At 37.3% G+C, this 22142-nt stretch overlaps 3 protein-coding genes across 5 annotated transcripts in view; 1 reads left to right on the forward strand and 2 right to left on the reverse strand.

Annotated features, from left to right (window-relative positions):
- Window positions 1-7757, reverse strand: part of st8sia6 (ST8 alpha-N-acetyl-neuraminide alpha-2,8-sialyltransferase 6) — a 24219-nt gene extending 16462 nt beyond the window's left edge. For both annotated transcript variants that reach the window (XM_016570679.1, XM_016570675.1), the window contains exons 1-3: window positions 7554-7757; window positions 2449-2523; window positions 2054-2134 (exon numbers count right to left, since the gene is read on the reverse strand). In XM_016570679.1, coding sequence (XP_016426165.1) covers window positions 2054-2134; window positions 2449-2523; window positions 7554-7648 — 251 coding nt within the window. In that variant the 5' untranslated portion in view covers window positions 7649-7757. The remainder of the gene's footprint in view (window positions 1-2053; window positions 2135-2448; window positions 2524-7553) is intronic.
- Window positions 7758-15244: 7487 nt separating this feature from the next.
- LOC107755005 (sialic acid-binding Ig-like lectin 6) lies at window positions 15245-16946 on the forward strand (the record flags this gene model as incomplete). The annotated part of the gene is given in 7 exon segments (XM_074560231.1): window positions 15245-15350; window positions 15447-15643; window positions 15645-15780; window positions 16024-16113; window positions 16163-16360; window positions 16460-16517; window positions 16519-16946. Coding segments are annotated over 7 exon segments (1071 nt in total), but the record flags the coding sequence as incomplete, so codon positions are not given.
- A 1931-nt stretch (window positions 16947-18877) lies between these two features.
- LOC107754295 (60S ribosomal protein L19-like) overlaps window positions 18878-22142 on the reverse strand; it is a 4984-nt gene continuing 1719 nt past the window's right edge. Inside the window, exons 1-6 of one of the 2 annotated variants that reach the window (XM_016570687.1) lie at window positions 20962-20986; window positions 20110-20216; window positions 19887-20009; window positions 19565-19685; window positions 19261-19371; window positions 18878-19072 (exon numbers count right to left, since the gene is read on the reverse strand). In XM_016570687.1, coding sequence (XP_016426173.1) covers window positions 18949-19072; window positions 19261-19371; window positions 19565-19685; window positions 19887-20009; window positions 20110-20216; window positions 20962-20966 — 591 coding nt within the window. In that variant the 5' untranslated portion in view covers window positions 20967-20986 and the 3' untranslated portion in view covers window positions 18878-18948. Of the gene's footprint in view, window positions 19073-19260; window positions 19372-19564; window positions 19686-19886; window positions 20010-20109; window positions 20217-20961; window positions 20987-22142 lie in introns of those variants that run through there. The other variant, XM_016570695.1, reaches the window with a different exon arrangement.

Consider the following 22142-nt stretch of genomic DNA (forward strand, 5'->3'; position numbering starts at 1 on the left):
TAAAAAAGGTTTCTTGAGCAGCAAATCAGCATATTATAATGATTTCTGAAGGGTGTGACACTGAAGACTGGAGTAATGATGCTGAAAATTCAGCTTTGATCACAGCAATCATTTTAAAATGTATTCAAATAGAAAGCAGTTATTTTAAATAGTAAAAATATTTCACAACATTACTGCTTTTGCTGTACTTTGGATCAAATAAATGCAGGCTTGGTGAGCAGAAGAGACTTCTTTATAAAACATTAAAAATCTTACTGTTCAAAAACTGTTGACTGGTAGGTTATATAACATTTCTGTCCCCCTCACTTCTGAAATGATGGCTACGCCCCTGGCTTTTAGTGTTTGTTTCCCATGCGCTACGGTAAAGCCGAGGCGATTAAAAGATACCCGCAACTCTAGTGTAAACTAGTACAAAGACATTTTTTATCGCTCATATCTTTTGGACTGAAATAGCGCAGACACTAATATGTGGGAGCTTGGTGGGATTTCGGCAATCGGCACATGGGGAAAAGCTGGGTGCTCCCGATGGCCAATCAATTCTAAGTCTAATTTTCCTTTCCTCCACAGCCAATCACGTCGGGCCCCCTCAATCCGCGGGCCCTGGGGCTTCAGCCCCACCTAGTCCTTATGTTAATCCGGCCCTGGGCAGGGTTGCCAGGTTTTCACAACAAAACCCGCCCAATTGCTACCCAAAACTAGCCCAATGGCATTTCGAGGAAGACTCCCCGTTAAAAATAGCATTCTGGGGGGTAAAATACATCTTTTTGGTGGGGTTCCCCTGGTAAAATTCGCATTCCAGGGCCTAAATATCACGTTATCGGGGTCGCTTTAACCCGCGGATACGAAAAACAACCCGCGGCAACAGTGATAAAGTAGCCCAATTCCGCGGGAAAACCACGGACTTGGCAACATTGGTCCAAGGGGTCTGAAAAGGGGTCCGAAAAGTCGCTAAATCTAGCGACAAAGTTGCTAAGTTGGCAACACTGTGTCCACGCTCTTACTGCTTGCCTGTTGCGTCACTTGGTTAGGTTGCGTTGCGTTCAAAAACAAACAGATATTTATTAAACAAAAGACAAGTTATTTCAAGTCATTTAACTTAAGTCCGAGTCAAGTCTCAAGTCATGAATATCAAGTCAAATTCAAGTCAGGTCTTTTATGAATATTTGTCAAGCAAGTCTCAAGTCCTAAAATTTGTGACTTAAGTCTGACTCGAGTCAAGTAATGTGACTCGAGTCCCCCACCTCTGCAGGCAAGCATATTTTGGGGCACTTAATGAACCTCACATGGAAGAAGATTTCAACTTCAGGACTCTCTTCCTGAGAAACCTCCATCCTGGGGTAAGCCACCACCAGTGTTGGGCAAGTTACTTCCAAAATGTAATACATTGTATATTACTAGTTACTGTCTTTTGAAAGTAATTAGTTACATTACAATATTACTGTCTCTACAGTGATAAAGTAGCCCAATTCCGCGGGAAAACCACGGACTTGGCAACATTGGTCCAAGGGGTCTGAAAAGGGGTCCGAAAAGTCGCTAAATCTAGCGACAAAGTTGCTAAGTTGGCAACACTGTGTCCACGCTCTTACTGCTTGCCTGCTGCGTCACTTGGTTAGGTTGTGTTGCGTTAAAAAACAAACAGATATTTATTAAACAAAAGACAAGTTATTTCAAGTCATTTAACTTAAGTCCGAGTCAAGTCTCAAGTCATGAATATCAAGTCAAATTCAAGTCAGGTCTTTTATGAATATTTGTCAAGCAAGTCTCAAGTCCTAAAATTTGCGACTTAAGTCTGACTCGAGTCAAGTCATGTGACTCGAGTCCCCCACCTCTGGTTTTTATACAATGACCTCTTATGTCAAAAGATCCAGGGAATTTTGTTTTCTCAGTTCATGACCCCTTTAAGTAAGCATTTCTGTAGCATATTTGTCTGGTTCATGTGATCCATAATCAACAGAACAATACTTTTACTCTTATCCAACAATGCTTTGCCACAGATGCCTCAGTTTAACCTTTATGAGAACATCTCATGGTCCGCTCTGGGATACTGTTTTACCTGAATCTTTTAAAGTTTGCCTCGTGTTTTTTCCATTTGTGTGAGTAGTTCTCCAGTGCCTTGGCAATTAATACATTGTCTCTGAAAGAATTAAATGCATACAAACAGAAATGACATACTGTGGTGGTTCACAAACATGTGCTTCATGAGATAGAGATGCATAAAGTGATTTCAGATTTAATTGTTTAATTTCTATAAGAGAAATGACAGAAATGTAAACATGAACGATTAATTTATAGACACAAACCTGAAATAATTATATTCTAATATGACTGAAATTAATAAATGAAAATATGAAAATAAATAAAATGTATAAAACATTAACTATCTGGAGGCAGTTATGTTTGGTGTCTGCTATGTATAAAAATCAGTCATTATGTGCTGTGAAAGCTTACTTGCTGCATCCCTTGCTAGATTTTGTTTCTGAGCTTTTTTGAGGAATCCTAGATGAAGGGTGAGGGATTACATTACTGTAGAGAAAGAGATTTAAAATGTACATTTACTCTACATTTACATATAGGCATGCTTGCAGCCAAATTTTTCATGTTTAAACATAAAATTTGTTCTCTGAATGACTAATTTGCTGTTCAAAATATTTCAGTTTAGACAGTTTGCAAGAATGTTTGGCATTCGTTAAATGAAAATGATCGCTGCGAAACGCTGGCGGAGTGAACGAGTCTTGAGTTGTGAGCCCGCGCGGGCGCATCCTCCACCGTGTTGGCAGATAAACATCTTTGGACTTTTAGTAGTTTAGTAGTTAAATTTTCACAAAATCATGCTACAAACATTCGTAAGAGCACCAGACAAAGTTATCATATAGCCATGGTTATGAAAACTATAACAGTAGCCTATGTATTGTTGCATGAATAATAAACAACTTATCAAATTATCCACCCCTAACCTATTGTATTGCATCAAAAGTATTAACACATTTTGATGCAATAAATATGGTATGATTTAACAATGTTCATCCCTCCAAAACAGAGAAAACATCTTTCACAAACATCTACATGTCTGTAATGAGCTTCCCTCCTCTCAGCGGAGACCAGGACAGCTAGATAAGCCCCAGAGTCAGATCCCCAGTGAAGACCTCGTCTCCTAGACGGCCATCGGGACAATAGGGGTTATTTTAGCACAGTTTTTAACCCCACCCCAGACTTCACTCATTATCAAAGCCTGGCTACAGCCATACTTGCAGCTCACATAACGGCAGATAAAATATCAGTAACTATTGGCTTTATCAGGAGAACATTAACACAGTTAGTTCCCGTGTCCTTGAATTTGACAGGCTGTGCAAAAGTAATATTTTGTGTGCTGCAGACAACCTGTCTCTGTCTCACTACATATTTCTCCCTTCATCTCCCTATCTTAGTTTTCACTTTCTGTCCCTCCCTTACTTTATGTTACACCATATCACAGTGTTTCCACTACATTCATTCTGCCGTGGCGGGCCGCCACACTAAAAATCATCCCCGCCCTGGCTGCAGCTTTTCAGTGGCATCATAGTGACGCCGCTCACATCATTCACAGTCGGGTAATTAGTGGAGGAGACAGAGCAGGACTTGAATTTCGGCACAACTACAGGGTTATGTTTTGCACCTTATTGCATGTAAATGGCCAAATACATACACAATTATGTCAAAATACCCATCTTGGCAAGTGTTCACGTAAACACAGTCGGTTTATATTAAACATAGTCTGTATATAGGTTATTAAGTGAATGTAAACTGTTGAGAAGCAAAACGCACATGTAACAGTATATTAGATCCATGCATGAGGTCTTAAAAGAGACAGCAGCCTAAATAAACCTGCTGCTGTCTGTGTCATTACTGTTTATTTATACAGTGAAGACTTTCCAGTGTTATTTTACAGTTGAATTGTAGTAATTCTGTACCTAAATATTACTGTTAGACCGACCTGGAAAACTTAAAGTACTGTTAGTTTAATTTGTATCTTGTTAATGTTTTTGTTTAAATTCAAATAAATTCAATTCTGAGTTTGAGTGCACATGATTCTTGGGTGGGGAGGTTTAACCACCAGGGGGAAGGAGGCATGATCCACAGGAAACTGTCCTGCCACCACAACTAGAAAAAATCCTACAGGAAACATTGATATCATACATATCACTTTCTGCCTCCCTTGCATGCTGTTTGCAAAATAGAGCCAGGCGTCTTTGAGTTGAACCCTCAAGCGTCATGGTTAAACTACGCTGATTAGAGCTGAGAGTGATCCTGTGGTGTAAATGTAGTATTTTGTTAATTTGTTTGAAGTATTTAATTTTACATTTCAAGAAAGATGTTTTATAAAAAAAAAGAAAATTCCTCTGAGCAGTTCACATATCCAAACTTCAGTAAATCTAAACACAAACATCCTTGTTGAAAAGAATCCTAAAATTACCTTCATACTTCAAACAAACTACCGTGAGAACTATAATCTCACACAGGTGACCTTTGACCTTCCAAACTCAGGATATAATCTATTTGTAGGTTTACCCTTCATGAGGCCTATGTAGCTATTTAGCATTTTAGCGTTACAGAGGTGATTCACCAAAATCCACTTTTATTATACTTATCTTCAACTAAAAATTAAAGACTTAAGTTTGTTTCCTGTAATTTGGCATCTAAATAACAGAAGCCTAATTCACATTACCTATGATGGAACAATTCTGTGCCGCCGTGAAGTTCTCAGCAAGTTTAATCTCCCACATGCCTTGTTGTGATTAAAGGCTACTGTTGCCAATGTAACAGCACACAATAAGGGAAAGGTCACAGCCATGACAGAAAAAAACAACAACATTACCCTCAGTAATGCCATGGATAATCATTTATATATTTCCTCAAGCAATGTAAAGCAAGTGTTAAAGCATGTTAAATAACTGATACAAATAGACACACAATATAATATTACACTAGAAACCACATTTCAAAATGTAATGTCAGTCTGACTGACAAAATACTCAGTATTTTCAGTAACCTGCAAATGTTACTTTGAAGAACTATTTTTAGCTGATCCAACTTCTCTGAGCTTTTCTATTTTTACCCGATCCAACTTCTCACAGTATTTTCATATCATTAACATGTCAAGATTCAGAATGCTCTAACCTAACGCAAACTGTGCTTATCGGCTGTTCAGTGCACTTGTGTTCCAGCTGACTTGAGAGCGAGAATGTAAACAAATTACATTTATTATGGAATTTGATAATCGATTATGATGACTGTGATCATACGCAATGTGTTACAGAGACTGTCTCAAAGATTGACAAAACAAATGTACAAAATAAATTAAGAAAGATCATCCTGCCAAATTTGAATTTCTGCATTGATATGCATACATTTTTTATGTTCATTTTCTTTTCATTCCCATGCAATTGCAGTGTATTATGCATATAGAGGAATGTTTGGAGAAAATACACTGTGTTTATTAAGTGTTATGTAAGAGATAATTTGCAATCAGCCGGTTATTATCACAAAATAAACCTTGACAAGATGCAACAATATTACATTAATATTATTCAAGGGGTCATTATGATGCGATTTCAATTTTTCCTTTCTTTTTGGAGTATTACAAGCTCTTGGTGCATAAAGAAGATCTGAAAAGTTGCAAAGACTAAAGTCTCAAATCCAAAGAGATATTCTTTATAAAAGTTAAAGGGGTCATATGATGCTATTTCTTTTCATTCCCATGCAATTGCAGTGTATTATGCATATAGAGGAATGTTTGGAGAAAATACACTGTGTTTATTAAGTGTGATGTAAGAGATAATTTGCAATCAGCCGGTTATTATCGCAAAATAAACCTTGACAAGATGCAACAATATTACATTAATATTATTAAAGGGGTCATTATGATGCGATTTCAACTTTTCCTTTCTTTTTGGAGTATTACAAGCTCTTGGTGCATAAAGAAGATCTGTAAAGTTGCAAAGACTAAAGTCTCAAATCCAAAGAGATATTCTTTATAAAAGTTCAAGGGGTCATATGCGCGATGCAACGCAACGTGTAAAAAGAGTATAAGTCATTATAATCCATAATTATGTCCCCACTGGATGCAACGAATGCCTCGTTTATAATGGGTTTTCATGTTTTTGAATCATCGCTCCGGCCTGACAGGGCATCATCACAATATGGTAAGGGGCGTAACATTTCCGTCTCACGCTTGAGGTATTCGGCCAATCACAGCGCACTGGATAGCTGGCCAATCACAGCACACCTCGCTTTTTTAGAACGATGAGCTTTGTAAAAATCGACGCGTTTCAGAAAGGCAGGGCATAGAGGAGAAACAATAATGTACAGTATGTGGAAAATAATGTGTTTTTTTAACTTTAAACCGCATAAACACATTTCATTACACCAAATACACCAAATAATGTTCTTTTTAGCAGCATCATATGACCCCTTTAATATTAATACTGAATATCAATGCAATTAATAAATGAAAAGCAAGATGTTGCAGTTGTTTTTGTATAAAACAAGAGTTACAGCATTGCCATGGGCGGCAGTGAATCTGACTACTAAATACTGCGACTGACCAATCATAATTATGTTTTATAGAGAGCCATGTAATAGATGCCATTTAGTTGTTAATTTAATTATCTTTGGTTAATTTGAAGATGGTTGTTATTCATAATAGAATTGATTATGTTTCAGTCAGTAAATGTTCTGTCCCATGAAATGCAAAACTATATTGCAGCCTATAGCCTATAAATCATGATTTACTTGTGGATTGAGTTAAAGGTTCTTTTCATTTATTAAATATTCAAAATTTATTATTTTTTATTTATTTTTTAAAGGTCAGTCAGTTGATGTTTAAAAAGGCAACTAAATCATTAACAATTATTGTAATATAGCAAAACGATACATTTGCCTTAAATACAATTCGCACTGATTCATCACATGCCAATATATATGCTAAAATATTATTGATACACTGTATATGCAATATCTTGGTAAATATTTTTTGTCTGTATATACATACATAGAGAGAGGGATGTCTCTGAAACAATACATGAAGCTTTTGAATAGCTAAAGTTAGTGATCAAGTCGAATGACTTAATAAGCATTTGAATTTAAGAGATCAATGTTCAGACAAGCAAAAGAAACTTTCAATTATTTACTAATGTGAAATGCGATACAAAACTTTACTGAAACAGGGTAAACAACAAACATCTAAAGTCCCATTTTAAGACCTTTCCAGCATTCTAAAACATTGAACCATTTTCCCAAAAGTATCGTCTTGCTTTGCTTTCATGAAAATCCCTTTATAACAAAGTAATGTAATCTTTTACTAATCAAATGTCTGTGTGTATCTGACAGTACAATGATTAACGTGGCCTTTGCTTACTAAAAAATTATTGGTAACTAACTTGACAGAAAAAGACTTCATTTCAGTCTTGGTGGCCAGCAGACCGCATCGATGTGCTGTAACACTCAGGTATTTTAAAGTTCACTCTCCAAATAGAAGGATAGATAAGATACACACAGGCTGAAATGGATATACTCACTTGTTAGAGAGGAATATCCAGAAGGCCACACTGCAGAAGGAACACAGAAGGATGATAGGAAGGAGCCAGAGCATAAGAGTCCTCATAACGCGCATCCACTCTCACGCACAAGCTTTGGCGCACACATAGCCGCTGACATGCATGTGCTCTCGTAAACGCTCATTTAAATGTGGATGTTCCCGCTGCCAACGACTTCCTCTTGTGCTCTGCCGTCCTCTCCTTATTTTATCCCTGAGTCTGTTTCTTGACAACTGCACCCTTTTCTTTACTCTCTCTCTCTCTCTCTCTTTCTCTCGGACTGTTAATCTCCTCACCCTCCCTCCCTCCTCTTAATGTAACTGCCACTTGCTCTCTTTTTCCTTCTCTTTTCTCTACTGACAGGCCTTGGCTTTTTATCACTTCTCTGCTGCTTTGCTCTTCTCTTATCTATCAGCGCACTTTCTTCTCGTCTTCTTGTCCTCCACTTTTTTCTTGGCCGCTATGTTCCTTTAAGGCATCTTTGTTATTTTTCCATGCTTCTCCACCTCATCCTTCCCTCTGTACTTCCTTGTTTTGTAGGATCTGCTCAGAGTTTCCTTCTGTCCGGTTCCCTAGAAATCTCAAACTGTGCTTCTGCATTCTCAACCCCCTCCCCCTTTCGCTCACCCTGGGCACAACTTGCTTGCCCCTCCCTCCCTCCCTATCTCACTCTCACACACACACACATTCTTTTTCGTTCTCTCTCGGGGTAATACGAGTGCCGAGTACAGAATTAGTCCATGGCAGCACCTCATGACTGGAAGGAAGGGTTGTGTGCTCTAGAGAAGGGTTTTTCCCCTTCATTTCAGCCAATGATGGTCAAAGAATGCAAAGGGCAGTGGCCAATCAAATGCTTGTCTGATGTGTTTTTTTTCCATACTATGCAAGTCAGTACCTTTATGATATGTATGATATTCAGAATATGAAAAAAATAAAAGTCATACAGGTTTGGAAAGACATGGTGAGTAAATGATGATGCTAAATGGTGAAAGATTTCCATCGGATCAATGCTCTTATACACAAAAACACAGGACCTTATGGAAGTCATATTGATGTCATAAATATGGATTTTAAAGCAATCAGGCTCAAAATATAGATGGATACATCTTGGTTAAGAATTGAGAATGAATATAAAGAAACTGCTTGTAAGCTCATGACGCACTGTGAGACATTTCCTTTGTGGTCTTCATATGATCCATGGCAAAATGTTAAAAACAGAAATGACTATACAGCACAATTATTGTACTGAATCATATTTTACTGATGTTGAGTAGTTGATATTTTGAGCAGTGTGACAATGCGACAAACTTCATCTAAGATTGAATAAAAAGAGTGTGGTAAACAGTTCAGTACCACACTGAGACCTCAGAAAATCCATCACTTTAAAACAGTCACTGATAAATAGCCCAGTAAAAGCCTGTTGCATCACAGTACAAATACTGAGCAATCCTAATTGTGATTCCAAATGATGTTCCTATTATGTGAACCATCAGTAAATATTTTATGTGCTTTGAATTTTTTATCTGCTTGACCACACACATAACAGCTTTTCAAGCTGTTTGCTGCTGATATACTCTTGATCTTGCAGTGAATTAAACTAAAATAAAAGTGTCTCTTTGGTTGCATAAAGATGCATGGTGATTAAATAGAATTGATGATGATTATGCAGGTGATTTCACAGGTTTTATGAAGTTCTATAGTTGGCGTTTAGCAATCCTAATTGTGATTCCAAATGATGTTCCTATTATATGAACCATCAGTAAATATTTTATGTGCTTTTAATTTTTTATCTGCTTGACCACACACATAACAGCTTTTCAAGCTTTTTGCTGCTGATATACTCTTGATCTTGCAGTGAATTAAACTAAAATAAAAGTGTCTCTTTGGTTGCATAAAGATGCATGGTGATTAAATAGAATTGATGATGATTATGCAGGTGATTTCACAGGTTTTATGAAGTTCTATAGTTGGCGTTTCTTTATCCTTGATGCCTGAAGGATGTTTAACAGATGCAGAGGCATGAGAGTAACCATTTTGTACCATTTTTGGACTTTGTAACCATTAAAAAATTACTCTATATACTCTATACACTAGTATAAATGTGTGTAGTATGACTGTAATCTGAACATACTACATTGGTCATATGACCTTCCAGCGTCAGTTGCATTGCTTTTCTGCCATTCACAGCGCTTCTCCTCAGAATCTCACTGGAAGGTCATCCAGGGACTTTTTAAAGATACCTTTGCTGTTGTATCAGTACTGTGAATCCAGATATACTACTCTTTTAATGCACTGTTTTCTTGCTGTATAGTAGGGAAGGAAGGCAGGCAGAGACATTGATCTAGGCACAGGATTTTAATAAATTAAATCAAAACAAAACAAAAGAACAAGAAAAGCACAGGGGAATAAGAGCATTACAGAAAACAATGATTGTCAAAGGCCAAGTGAAACACTAGGGCTGTATATACACAAGGGAGAACAAAAGCAACCAATGAGTTACTATTGGAACTAACAAGTAGTGGGTGTGGTCCAATGAGTGGCTAAGGCAGACAAACAAGTTACACACTGCGGATGGGGCAGAACACACACAGGGAACATGTAACAGAAGTATGCATATTCAAATGCAACCCTTGATTCAGGACTGTTGCTGGTTCAGGAGTTTAATTAGGGTTGGAGCTAAAGTAGGGCGCTATAAAATCTGTTTATTTTTTCCCAAATTCCATTTTAATTTTTCTGGATTCCATTTTTCCATTTTATTTTTCTGGACTCCTTTTTAAATGATTAAATTAAATTGTATTAATCAAAAAGCATGTTTAATTGATTAAAATCATGAAACTTACAATTTCACATGAATTTATTAAAAGTTTAACAAAAATGACATATTAATTTTTTCTCACCATTTGTTTTATTTGTTACCAAATTATGTGTTTTACATGTCTAATTATTGTAATGCATAAAAACAGCTTAATTTATTCAAATTGATTCTTACAATAGCCTTATGAAATGTTTCCCTCAGAAATTATGTGTTGTATATTTAAATTTTTCTGGTTATCAGAAAAATTAAACAAACTTTATTTTTTGGCAAACAACGGAGATTTACTTTTAAAATTAAATCATGGAAGAAATGTTTTGTGGTTATTCCTTAAAAAATTAAGTTTTAATAATTTTAGTGGTAGTACATTCTACTGAACATAAGCTAATATATTTCTCGCACAATGTCTTCAAACCAATTTTTTTTTTTTTTGACGGGATGCATACCTTTTAAGTTTCTGAGTGTGATATAGTTTCTCTCAAATGAAACGGTAAAATGCTCATGGAGTATTTATATACTCATTTAGTGAGATGGCAGACGCTGAAAACATCACAAGCGTCACACCTTATCCTAGACTTCTCTGTTTGCTTCAGCCCCGAACTCTGTCATTGTTTGGATTGTTTATTGTGTATGACCTTACCCTGTTTTTGGATTACGTTTGTGGATTACCCCTTCAATAAATACTACGTTTGGATCCTCAGCCTTCATGTCTCTGTGGAGTCTGTGACAGTTTCCATATTTAAAGGCTGCCTGACTTACTGATACTTCTATGTGAGAGACTGTTCTTGTGTTTGCATCACTATATGTAGAGAGAGAGAGATTACATGTTGTGGCTATAGTATTTTAATGTTTATGGATTAGTCCTATTGTAAGTGTCACAAATGCTGTCAAATGAGCTTAGAATATTGATCCTGGAATAATTATTAAATTACTAGTTAATAGTTATGATTTTATGAGTATGTGTGTCAGAATCTCTTTTTGATTAAACCCAAAGAGCTTCAAACTTTGATTATGCTGTTTGTCAGCCAATTTGTGCATGTTGATTAAATATACAAATTTCAGTGACAAAATCTTAGTTGCAGCAGCTCATCTTCTCTATAAGAAATGTCTTTCCAAACATGTTGTTGTTATAATGTATAACGAATTGAGAATTTTTGTTGCCTTAAAGGTGCTGTAGCAAAGTTGTTCTCACTGAATACTCGATTCTGATTGGCTGGCAGGTATTCATTTAAAAGGTTTAATGCACAGATAGTTCCAAGTCAGTTTAATCACTTCCCTTAACGTCAGGTGGTAGTTTGCCTTCACGCCATGCGTTAAAAGTGCACAGCTAGTTGTGCGTTATCTCAAACAATGCCACAGGATGGAGACAAACATCAGAAACTGGCTGTCCTCATAGAACCATTTTTTAGTAATATGAACACCACATATAACTGCTTTAGGTGTGCAAGAATAAATACAGATATTTGTGTTTAAGTGAGTTAAGGTTTATTCATATTGCTCAGGGAAAGGGAAAATCTATTTTTAGAGGTGCATGAAAAGATAATTCACCATGACAACAATGTTGCGCTCCTCCTTACGCACTTTTGTGACTTGCCATACATTATATATATATTATTTATTTATTTATTTAAAACTGTGTATTCATGAGCATTTGAATTTAAGGCAAGTTATAGGAAAGGTATGTTGCTAACTCACAGCATGATTGATTTACTGTTGTACGTACTGTACCTGACACAAACCCACAAGCCCAGCTATTTATTAACTGCTCTCTGAAGCTCTTCTTTTAAAAACAAGTGTATGAGTACATTGTGAAAAGATAATTCACCATGACAACAATGGCAAACAGCAAATATGCCAGCATGAGGGAATACCACCACTTGGGATTATGAATGTGAGAATGCATTTTAGAAAACTTTAAACAGAAAATAAGAGAGACTTTCTGTACCTTAGATTTATAATTCCTAATATTATTAATAAAATAAGCTGTTAAAACTTTGGAATAAGATTCAATTGGTTAACATTGCAATACAGTATCATGACATTACAATGAATAATGCTATAATTCTATTTATTAATCAAGGTTAATCAATTTCTACATATAAATTTCAAAATGTATGAATTTTTTGCCAGTAAAATCCTGTAAATTCTACGGTAATTTTTTTACAGTGTAAAGTTCACTATGTAAAGATTGCAAACAGAAAATGTTGCATGTCAAACATGACAAATATTATGTGTATTCTAACACACACACACACATTCATTGTAACTTCTGCTGGGGCTTTGCGGCAAGCCTTTTAGCTCACGCCCTAAAAATATGCACAACAAGCTGTCTATTTCTGAGCATCATTTCTGAAATTGGGTCGGATCGAGGTCGGGTCATATTCACACCTTAAAGGGTTAGTTCACCCAAAAATGAAAATTAGGCTGTGTTTTACTCACCCCCGAGGCATCCTAGGTGTATATGACTTTCTTCTTTCAGACGAATCCAGTCGGAGTTATATTAAAAATTGTCCTGGCTATTTCAAGCTCTATCATTGCAGTCAGCGGGTGTTGCAGTGCTTCAGTCCAAAAGAAGTGAAATAAATCAGGAAATGTTGTAGCATGGCAAATATTTCATGACAAATATTATGTCCATTCCACTCTATTCTATTCCACGTTCCTCCTTTACCCTTCAAGAATTTCATATGCAAATAATATTGGCTGTGCTTGTTCAATTGTATGAATCAAGTCCAAGTCAATCATATCTCTGAATATTTTTTGAGGTTTTAGAGAAAGTTTTGCTTTCACCCAAAAATGAACATTCTGTCATTAATTACTCTCCCTCATGTCGTTCCAAATCCACAAGACCTTCGTTCATATTCAGAACACAAATTAAGATATTTCTGATGAAATCCAAGAGCTTTCTGACCCTCTATGACTTTATTCAACTATTTCTTCTCTTCTGTGTCAGTCTTCGACGCACGTTCATGACAGTACCACGATGATGTCACATGGACTATTTTAATGATGTCTTTATGACCTTTCTGTGCCTTGAACGTTTCAGTTGGGTTGCTGCCTATGCAGGGTCAGAAATCTCTCATCATTTCATCAGAAATGTCTTAATTTGTGTTACAAAGATGAACGAAGGTCTTATGGGTTTGGAACGAAATGAAGGTGAGTAATTAATAACAGAAATTTCATTTTTGGGTGAACTATCCCTTTAAAGTTCTGTCTGTTCGTGAACATTTGCATTGAAGGCAGTGGCCCTAAACTTTTTAAGCACAAGATCCCTGACCTCGGACAGCCCAGATTGTACTTCCAATTTGGGGCCTTTTATTTAGTATTTTAATTAGTGATGAACCGATCATGATTTTTAATGGCTGATTCGGATATTGGTTTAATTGTTTTAAGCAAATTAATTTATTGTTTATTTGCTCTATAACAAGCAAACTGGCCTTAAACAAAAATATCTATAGCCATTTAGAGGCAACTACTGCATTTTAATCACGATCCAAACAAAGATGCTACACACATGTTGCATGAGCAGTTGTTTTTGGTTTGGATTAGATTGTATAATTTCAAGATTGTCAAGGTTTGTTTTAGGTTTTGTTGGTGTTCATGTCTTTTACTTTGTATTCATGCTCTTAGTCTAGTTCTGGTTTGTAATGTGTTCCTTGCTCCTCATATGATCATGTTATTTGCTTCCCTTGTCTGTGTGCTATGTTCTAATTGGTTCCTTGGTTGCATGTGTCATAATCTCATTGGTTATCATGTTCATTAGTTCTGTCTTCTCATTGGTTGGTTCTTGTCATGTGGCCCTCATTGATTGATATAAGTATTCCTCATGTTGCCTTTGCTCCTGGTCTTGCTTTGTATTGTGTACCTGCTGTTGGTGAATTGTATTTCTGTTCATGCCAAGTCAAGTCTGTTCAAGTCTTTGTATTTTGGATTTCACTATGTTTCAATAAATTGCACATGGGTTCATCCTCAACTTGCCTTCAGTGGACTAAATCGTTACTGATTTAAGCAAAAACAGAACAGTCTAACTTTATGTCTGTGGAATTATGCTACATAAAACATCTGCATGAAACAAAAACCGCAGACGGGCTGATTGAGAGTGCAAATTCAGTCTCTGACAGCAGGTGGAACGGCAGCAATACAGCCTTTCCTCGATTAGGTTACCGCTGTAAACAAAGCAAGGCTGCACTTATAATATATATATATATAAACACTACTTTATACAATATTTTTCGGAAGACAGTCATTTCCTCTCAGTGACGCATTCATTTAACCCCTCAAATTAGTATTTATATTTCTTCCTGTGGTGAACAGTGAGCTTGCGCTGCCTACAGTATTTTCTCCTCTTTGTCTGTCTTCAGTGTCTCTGGCACTGGACTGTTTACAGGGCGTAGTGTATGTTTCTTTATCACTGTCCCACTAGCTCCCGAAAATAACAGAAAAATAAGTACAAAAAATACAGTACAAAGACTGCAGAAATGAAATGTATTTTTGTACTGTTATTTTCGGGAGCTACTGGAACAGTGATAAAGATCTACTAGTCAATCACGATTGACAGGAAGGTGACCATTGACTTAAGGCGTTTAACACAAATGTATGGTTCTAACTCCAACATTATTGATTTCTTGTGGTATGTACCAGATAAAAATAAATGCACTCAAGCACAGTTATTTATTAACTGGTCTCTGTAGCTGTTCCTTCAAAAACACATGCACAAGTAGATCTCCAGCACACTGAACTGAAATCTAGCATCAAGAAGCACTGAAAGAGGAATATCCAGGTTCAGTGTGGGGAGATCAAGAACAACACAGCCTTAGAATTTCTTAAGTACACAATCTCATAATACTGTTCTTTAAAAAAAAAAAAAAAAAACAGGAAGTTACCTGCTGTTCAGCATGAGACGTGTCTGGATTTGCTCTTTGTTCTACACCTGTGGATTGGATCAAGTAATGGGTTGCTCGCTCCAGGAGGTGAGATCAAGCAGTCATTCAATGAGAAACCATGATTCACAATGTAGTCATGATCTCTCATGATTTCTGTTTTGCTATGATAATGGTTTTATGCAGGGGATTATGACTTTGAATTGCAATTGGAAAAGAACCTCATCACTGCCATGGCGGGATGTGCTCAGATCCCCTGTGCATTTACTACTCCAGTGAGAGTGTATTCTGCCCAAAAGATCTGGTTCAGAGGCAGCCCTGAGTTCCCCCGCAGCCCACCAATGGTGGAGGAAAAGGACAAACTGATGTGGCCACTACTTTCCCCTGAAAAATGAATGCAGTGTTATTCTGTGGGACTTCAGTGGGAACGAAAGAATCGAACGGTATGGGCTCATGTTAAAATGGAGAACAAATGAAACTCACATTTATGACGAGAGGGTCAGAGTGTCTTATTCTACTGGTACGTATGTTTGACTTAAAGCAGCATATTTAAACTCAAATGGAGAATTAAGAACTAATTTTGTAAAACTATATGCTATCTGACTGCCATCAGTGTCGACTAGACTAGAATAATTTGTCACATTCTTGACCACTTTATTAATGGACATTTTTATAAATGTTTCAGCTATTTAGTTGTAATGTTGCAATGTAAGTGAGTGTCTGCATTCAGGTAAATAACACGGTTAGCTCTTATTTTTTTCAGCAAAACTGAACATCAGTCTAAACACTGAGGTCCTTGTAGCTGGAAAGCAGGCTTTTATAACTTGCACACTTCCAGATTTTGAACCCAACCGCTGGGTCAAAACAACCCAATAGCTGGGTTTGTCCCTTTTTTAACCCAGCATTTTTTAGAGTGAAGGGACTCAGCTCAAAGAAGCTTTATGATATCAGATATCCAAGGAAAATGAACACATATTTGATATTCAGCCAACAGCTCCTTTACACGCCTGTCCCTGAGGATCATCAAGCAGAGATCACATGTGAAGCTACATTTGGGGAAAATCTGAGTGCCAGTGCCACCATGACTTTGAAGGTTCACTGTGAGTGCAGTTACATTTCACATCTTGATTCATTTATCACTGAAAAGCTTTTGATAACTCTATCTCGCTGATAATGTTTCATGATTGTGTATCATGCAGCTCATCCTCAGATACTGAACAACTCTGCATGCTCTCTGCAACAGGATCAGCTCACTTGTGTGTGTCAGTCAGGGAGTGCCTTTGCCTGATATTCACTGGCCTCTACAAAACAATGCTGATTTGAACATGGTCAGAGCATCAGACTGTCACATCACTGTAAAAAGCACCTTCACAATGACTGTTGAGGACCTTACCAGAATTGGTTCTCCAGTGTGTGTCAGCAGAAATGAACTCGGTCAGACAAATATGACTCTTCCAGTAAATATGAATGAAGGTAAGCTGATAAGCAGGCACTGTTATATTTTTAGTGTTGGTTATGAGGCATATTTCAGTGTTCCAGCATGAATTTTTGTGTATTAGTGTGTTTACAGTAAAAGAGGAAGCATAAAATGGGCAATCTTAAGAATAACATGGGGAACTGAAAAGCAACACGATGCTCATGAAAACACACAGACACTCATGTTTGACGTGGTGAAATGTTACTGCCTGCCTGAACTGTTTCTCTTAAAACCCACAACACTATTTGCACCATTAGTAAAAATATATCACATTCTGCCCATGTGTACTCATATTTTCATGAAATCTCAGAAGAAATACAAAATGTCACTAAAACAAATGTTGTCTGTTGAAACCCCTGCAAACAAGCCTGCACTGGCCCTTTACGGGCCCACTTAGGGCTAGCCTAAGGGCCCCCAGTGGGCTGCCCAGAGGGCCCCTGAGAATTTGCTCATTGGCAAAACATTGGCCCCTTAGCGCTGGCCCTGCTCGAGCAGCCCTCACTAGGCCCACACTATTAATCTACAACAATACATCGGTTTCATTTTAAACATTCATTTTACATTTAGCATTTCACTTTGATTTAATTGATACTGTACAGTGCTTGATCTGTTTTAAAATCTTTGCATCTTTGGTCACATAGGTCTTAGAAATGCATATAGGTGGACAATCAAAGGCCTGGTGATTGAATTATTCATTACACTGACATTCTGTGCGACTTGTTTTTGGCAAGTAGTCTTTATCATTCAGTTTGCTTATATTTATCACATATTTTTAATGCTATCATACAGTGCTGACACAAATCAATGTAGGGTTTTTATTAGGCATCTGTTCACTGTTGTCTCATTACGATTTAATTTGCAAATATAACTGCCTACTTCAACATAACCATGTATTGCTGTTTCTGCAGGATGAAAGCAAAATACCAGAAACTAGTGATGTGACGTTCGACACCGAGGCTTCGAAGCTTGGATCAAAAAAACGAAACATCTCACAGTGAAGCACTGTACCGGAGCTTGATTCGTTTAGCCAAAACCACGTGATCTGTGACGTCCGAAGCTTCGTTTTCGCACACACCCACGTGACTGCTTCGTCTGCTGATTCAAATAACGCGAACCACTCGCGCAGTTTCAAGTGTCCCTCGCGTCTTTGAAAAGAATAAATCATAATACGAATAAATATTTGCATGTATATTTTTCTGCATGATCATTTTGTATTAATTCCTGGTTCACAGACACTTTAACTAACCAATCTTCTATGATAATCTTCCGTTATTTTGATCATACAGCCTTGCCTATTTTTTCCACAAATTTATTCACAGACTAATTTACTCATATTGTGTAATACAATGACTGACATGAAGACTTATTTATATAGACTTCATATTTTCTTTGCTTTATACAGGATTTCATAGCACAAACTAATTTATTATCTGAAACATGGCTGGGTCGCGTCTGGGACGCAAAGGCAGCTTTTTCCACCTTTTGACCACAAGATGTCGTTAGTGTGCACCGTCTTGAAAAGCTTCGAGTAATGAACCTTTTTACGATACAGTTGAGGGGAAAGCCTTGGTGCTTCGCAAAGCTTCATTTTCCCATCACTACCAGAAACTAAAAGAGGTGCCCTACAGCTCACTGGAAGAGGGAGCAGAGACACTTAACACTGAAAATGACAAAAACACCATGAATCAACACTGTACTGGTTTCCTTGAGCAGCATTTATACTGCCATTTTCAGAGATCTGCTTGACTCAAATTAATAAGGCACTTAAATTCTTGACAATTGGTTTAGTTCCGTTATTCTTTAAAATGGTCATGACCTCCTAGTATTTTCAGCCAACCTTTTTTAAATGACTAATGCCATTCTGTTGGTGTTCAGAGCTTTTTAGACTGACGCAGAGTCATTTCTTATGCTGGTAGCATACCAAATTGATTAATCTGAAACAGGTTAAACTCTCAGGGACAGCAGTGCTTTGTGAAATGTGCTGTAACATAATTCTATGTTAAAACTGTGTGCCATTTGGAAATTGTGTTCCTTTGACAGTGTTGTAAGAATAATTTCTAAAGCTTCATGTCCTGCGTTGACCCTCAAAATGACCCCTCTGTCTGCATATACATCCATAAACACACTCTGGAGACCAAAGAGCTGTAGCAAAGTGTATTTATTATCACTTAGGTGAGCTGAAGAACATTTGGGGCAGGAAAGACGACGATCTTATTTCTTTGTCTCTTCTTCCTTGGAAAGACTTTTAATGATTTCCTCTTTCTTAGACTGCAGTCTCTCCTCACGACGTTTACGTGCCTCACGGGTCTTCGTACGACGAGCCTCCGCCTGATCACTGCAGGGTAAAGGGAAACAGATTAGCACTGCTCTCTACAGCAGAGTCAGACCATGTTTTATCACATTTACAGCTAATTGCCATAGAATATTCCACTAATTTTCCACTCAATTCAAACGATTTGATATGAAGCAACTGGTCAGTGTATTGATGTGGTGCACACTGGGTAATGTTATTTGGACACTTACGACAAGAGCTTCTTGCGGGCCTTGTCTGCCTTGAGCTTGTGAATGTGCTCCATCAGGATACGTTTGTTCTTGAACACGTTACCCTTCGCCCTCAGATACAAGCTGTGGTACCTGAAGGAGAAACAGAATTGTTATTCATTTATTAATTTGTGAATCCACACTTTCAGACGGTATGTTCACTAAATTGTTAGTAACAAAAAAGGGATCTTGCCAAATCAATGTGTTGACAATATCAGTTATAAAATCCTGCTATACAGTTACTGAGTATCACTGCACAAAACTTAAAATGAAAACACGAGCTCACATGTGCCTGTCGATCTTCTTGGCCTCTCTGTAACGTCTCAGAAGTCGTCGCAGAATACGCATACGTCTCATCCAGCACAGCTTCTCTGGCATACGAGCATTAGCCGTACCCTTTCTCTTACCTGCAAGCAAACACAGCCAATCACAACACAGCCAGAAAAGAGCTCAAGTATGAATGTCCACTTTTTACTGCCCTGGATTCCAGAACTATCTTTTTCCCCATTAATTTGCAAGACTGCATAAAGTCATCCTTTGGATTGACATGATTCCTGTTCTCATGGCAATAGCAACTAATAACCAAATGCCATTAAACTGGTACACACCAACGCCCATATGACGACCCTTCCGCCGTGCCAGGGTATTCTTGCGGCATCGAGCACGAGAGTGAACGGTTACAGGCTTCTTGATGATCAGCCCATCCTTCACCAACTTGCGAATCTGCTGCCCTAAAAGATTTAAAGGAAGATAATTAGTACTCCATGGCAAAAACGGATAGATTTCTCACCAAAGCAGAGAAAAGTACTGAAGGAGATCCTAATTACTTACGAGAATTGGCATTGGCAATCTCATTGGTTTCATTTGGGTCCAGCCACACTTTCTTCTTGCCACAGCGCAAAACGCTGGACGCCAACCTCTTCTGAAGCCTGAGCATGCTGGAGAAAAAAAAAAAGACAGTTTTAGATCAATCGCATAAAATTTGATATTTAGAACAAAATTACATCATTTACAATTTCATAAGTTTAATTGAACAATTTAAATATTACTCCATCCATGGATTGCAACATAATATACACTGCAGCCTAACAAGTTGTCTTTCTTTTCTTTACATAAAAAGGCTACAGCATTGTTTACACAAGTACAAAATAATTGCATCAACTACTATATTATTGTATATGATATTATAATATAGACCTGTCATCTTACTCAAATCTAGCAAAATATGGAAAGATGAGGCCAAATGGCCTTCTATCTGCTCCTGTTTTTAGGATAGGCAGGCCGTCGAAGTGACCCTAGTCTATACGGGGCATGTTTGAGCATGTTGAGCACTGCTAACCGGGCTATAACGTTACACACCATATGGACTTTTGCCACCGAGAGACAAAAATACAACATGGTAATGTAAAGGAAACGCACATTAAAACAAAGTACCACATAATGATGAACGTTTGCTAGAAACCTTTTACTGTGTACAATGTAATAGAATCCAGACGTTACTATTGCTAATATCACGACGCAACATGGCGATTATACGCATATAGCCACGTCACACCATAAATCGTCTTCAGACGTTTCATTAACCGTTTATTAAAAAGTGTAGACTGTCTACCTCGAGTTAGAACGTTTTTCTTAGTTAGATTCTTGAGAAAAATCGAGTATTACACGTGTAAAGAAATTTACCTCATGCTGTTACTCAGCGGAAGTTGAAAGAGGCTGTTAATGCTGAAGACTTCGCGATTATACAGTTATATTCCGAGGAGGAGGGGTGAGACTACTACACAGGAAATCAATTACAACAAAAGTAGATGGTTATGACAAATAGTTATAAAGGCATTAAATGTATTTATTCAATGTGCATTCAGTACTTTAAACAATTCTATTATAACTTCATCAAGTAAGAGTATTAATATACATATAAAGCATAATACGCCTACCTCGGCAACAGGAATGGTACGGTCCACAAATGATACTGCTGGGAACTGTAGGCAGTGGTATTTGTAGGCTAGTTTTTTAATGCTGTTTTATGAAAAGGCCACACGAGGACAGCATTTTACCTGTTGAAAGATGAGAACTTGTGGAATCTGTAGTAATGTAGTAGTGAATTCGTATTTGACAGATCGGTGATGTAAAAATAAATACAAAGTGCAGTATTAGAAGAATTAATGAGAATGTGCAAATAACTAGAAAAGTGGCATACTGTAGTCTGGGTAGCTTCCGTCTTGATTACTGGTTATTTGAATATCCTCAGTCTGTTTAGTCGTTTTTTATTCGTCTTTGACTGTTGAATGAATAAGAGGTCAATGCAGGAAACCAGGTAGGTAGTCTACTTAAAAAAATCTCATAATAACCCAGTCATTTTTAGCAAACAGGAATACAGATTAGACTGATTAACACAAAAATATGTTACATACACTATATGGACAAAAGTATTGGGACACCCCCTTCTAATGAAAAGGTTTGACTACTTTAGTAATTTCCATGAGAAATTAATAAAGACTCATCACCAAACACCAATGACTTGTTCATACACTAGCCTATATGGACAAAAGTATTGGGACACCCCCTTCTTTAGAATAGAAAAAGGCACTTCCAAAACTGTGGCAACAAAGATGAAAACATAATTCATGTCTTTAAAAATTGTATTTCCATCTGTCTCTGTTGCAACAGTCTTGGAAGTGTCTAAAATTACTGTACCCATATGTACACGTCATTGGTGTTTGGTGATGAGTTTTTGGCTCAAGGTCTGCATTTAAAGTCACACCAGAGGTGTTCAGCTGGGATTTCTTCCACACTGACTGGATCAATCAATTTTTTTTAACCTTGCCGTATATACAGAGGCATTGTCATGTTAGAATAGAAAA

The sequence above is a fragment of the Sinocyclocheilus rhinocerous genome, unplaced genomic scaffold (assembly GCF_001515625.1).
Source record: "Sinocyclocheilus rhinocerous isolate Xijiao unplaced genomic scaffold, SAMN03320098_v1.1 scaffold1063, whole genome shotgun sequence".
NCBI lineage: Eukaryota > Metazoa > Chordata > Actinopteri > Cypriniformes > Cyprinidae > Sinocyclocheilus > Sinocyclocheilus rhinocerous.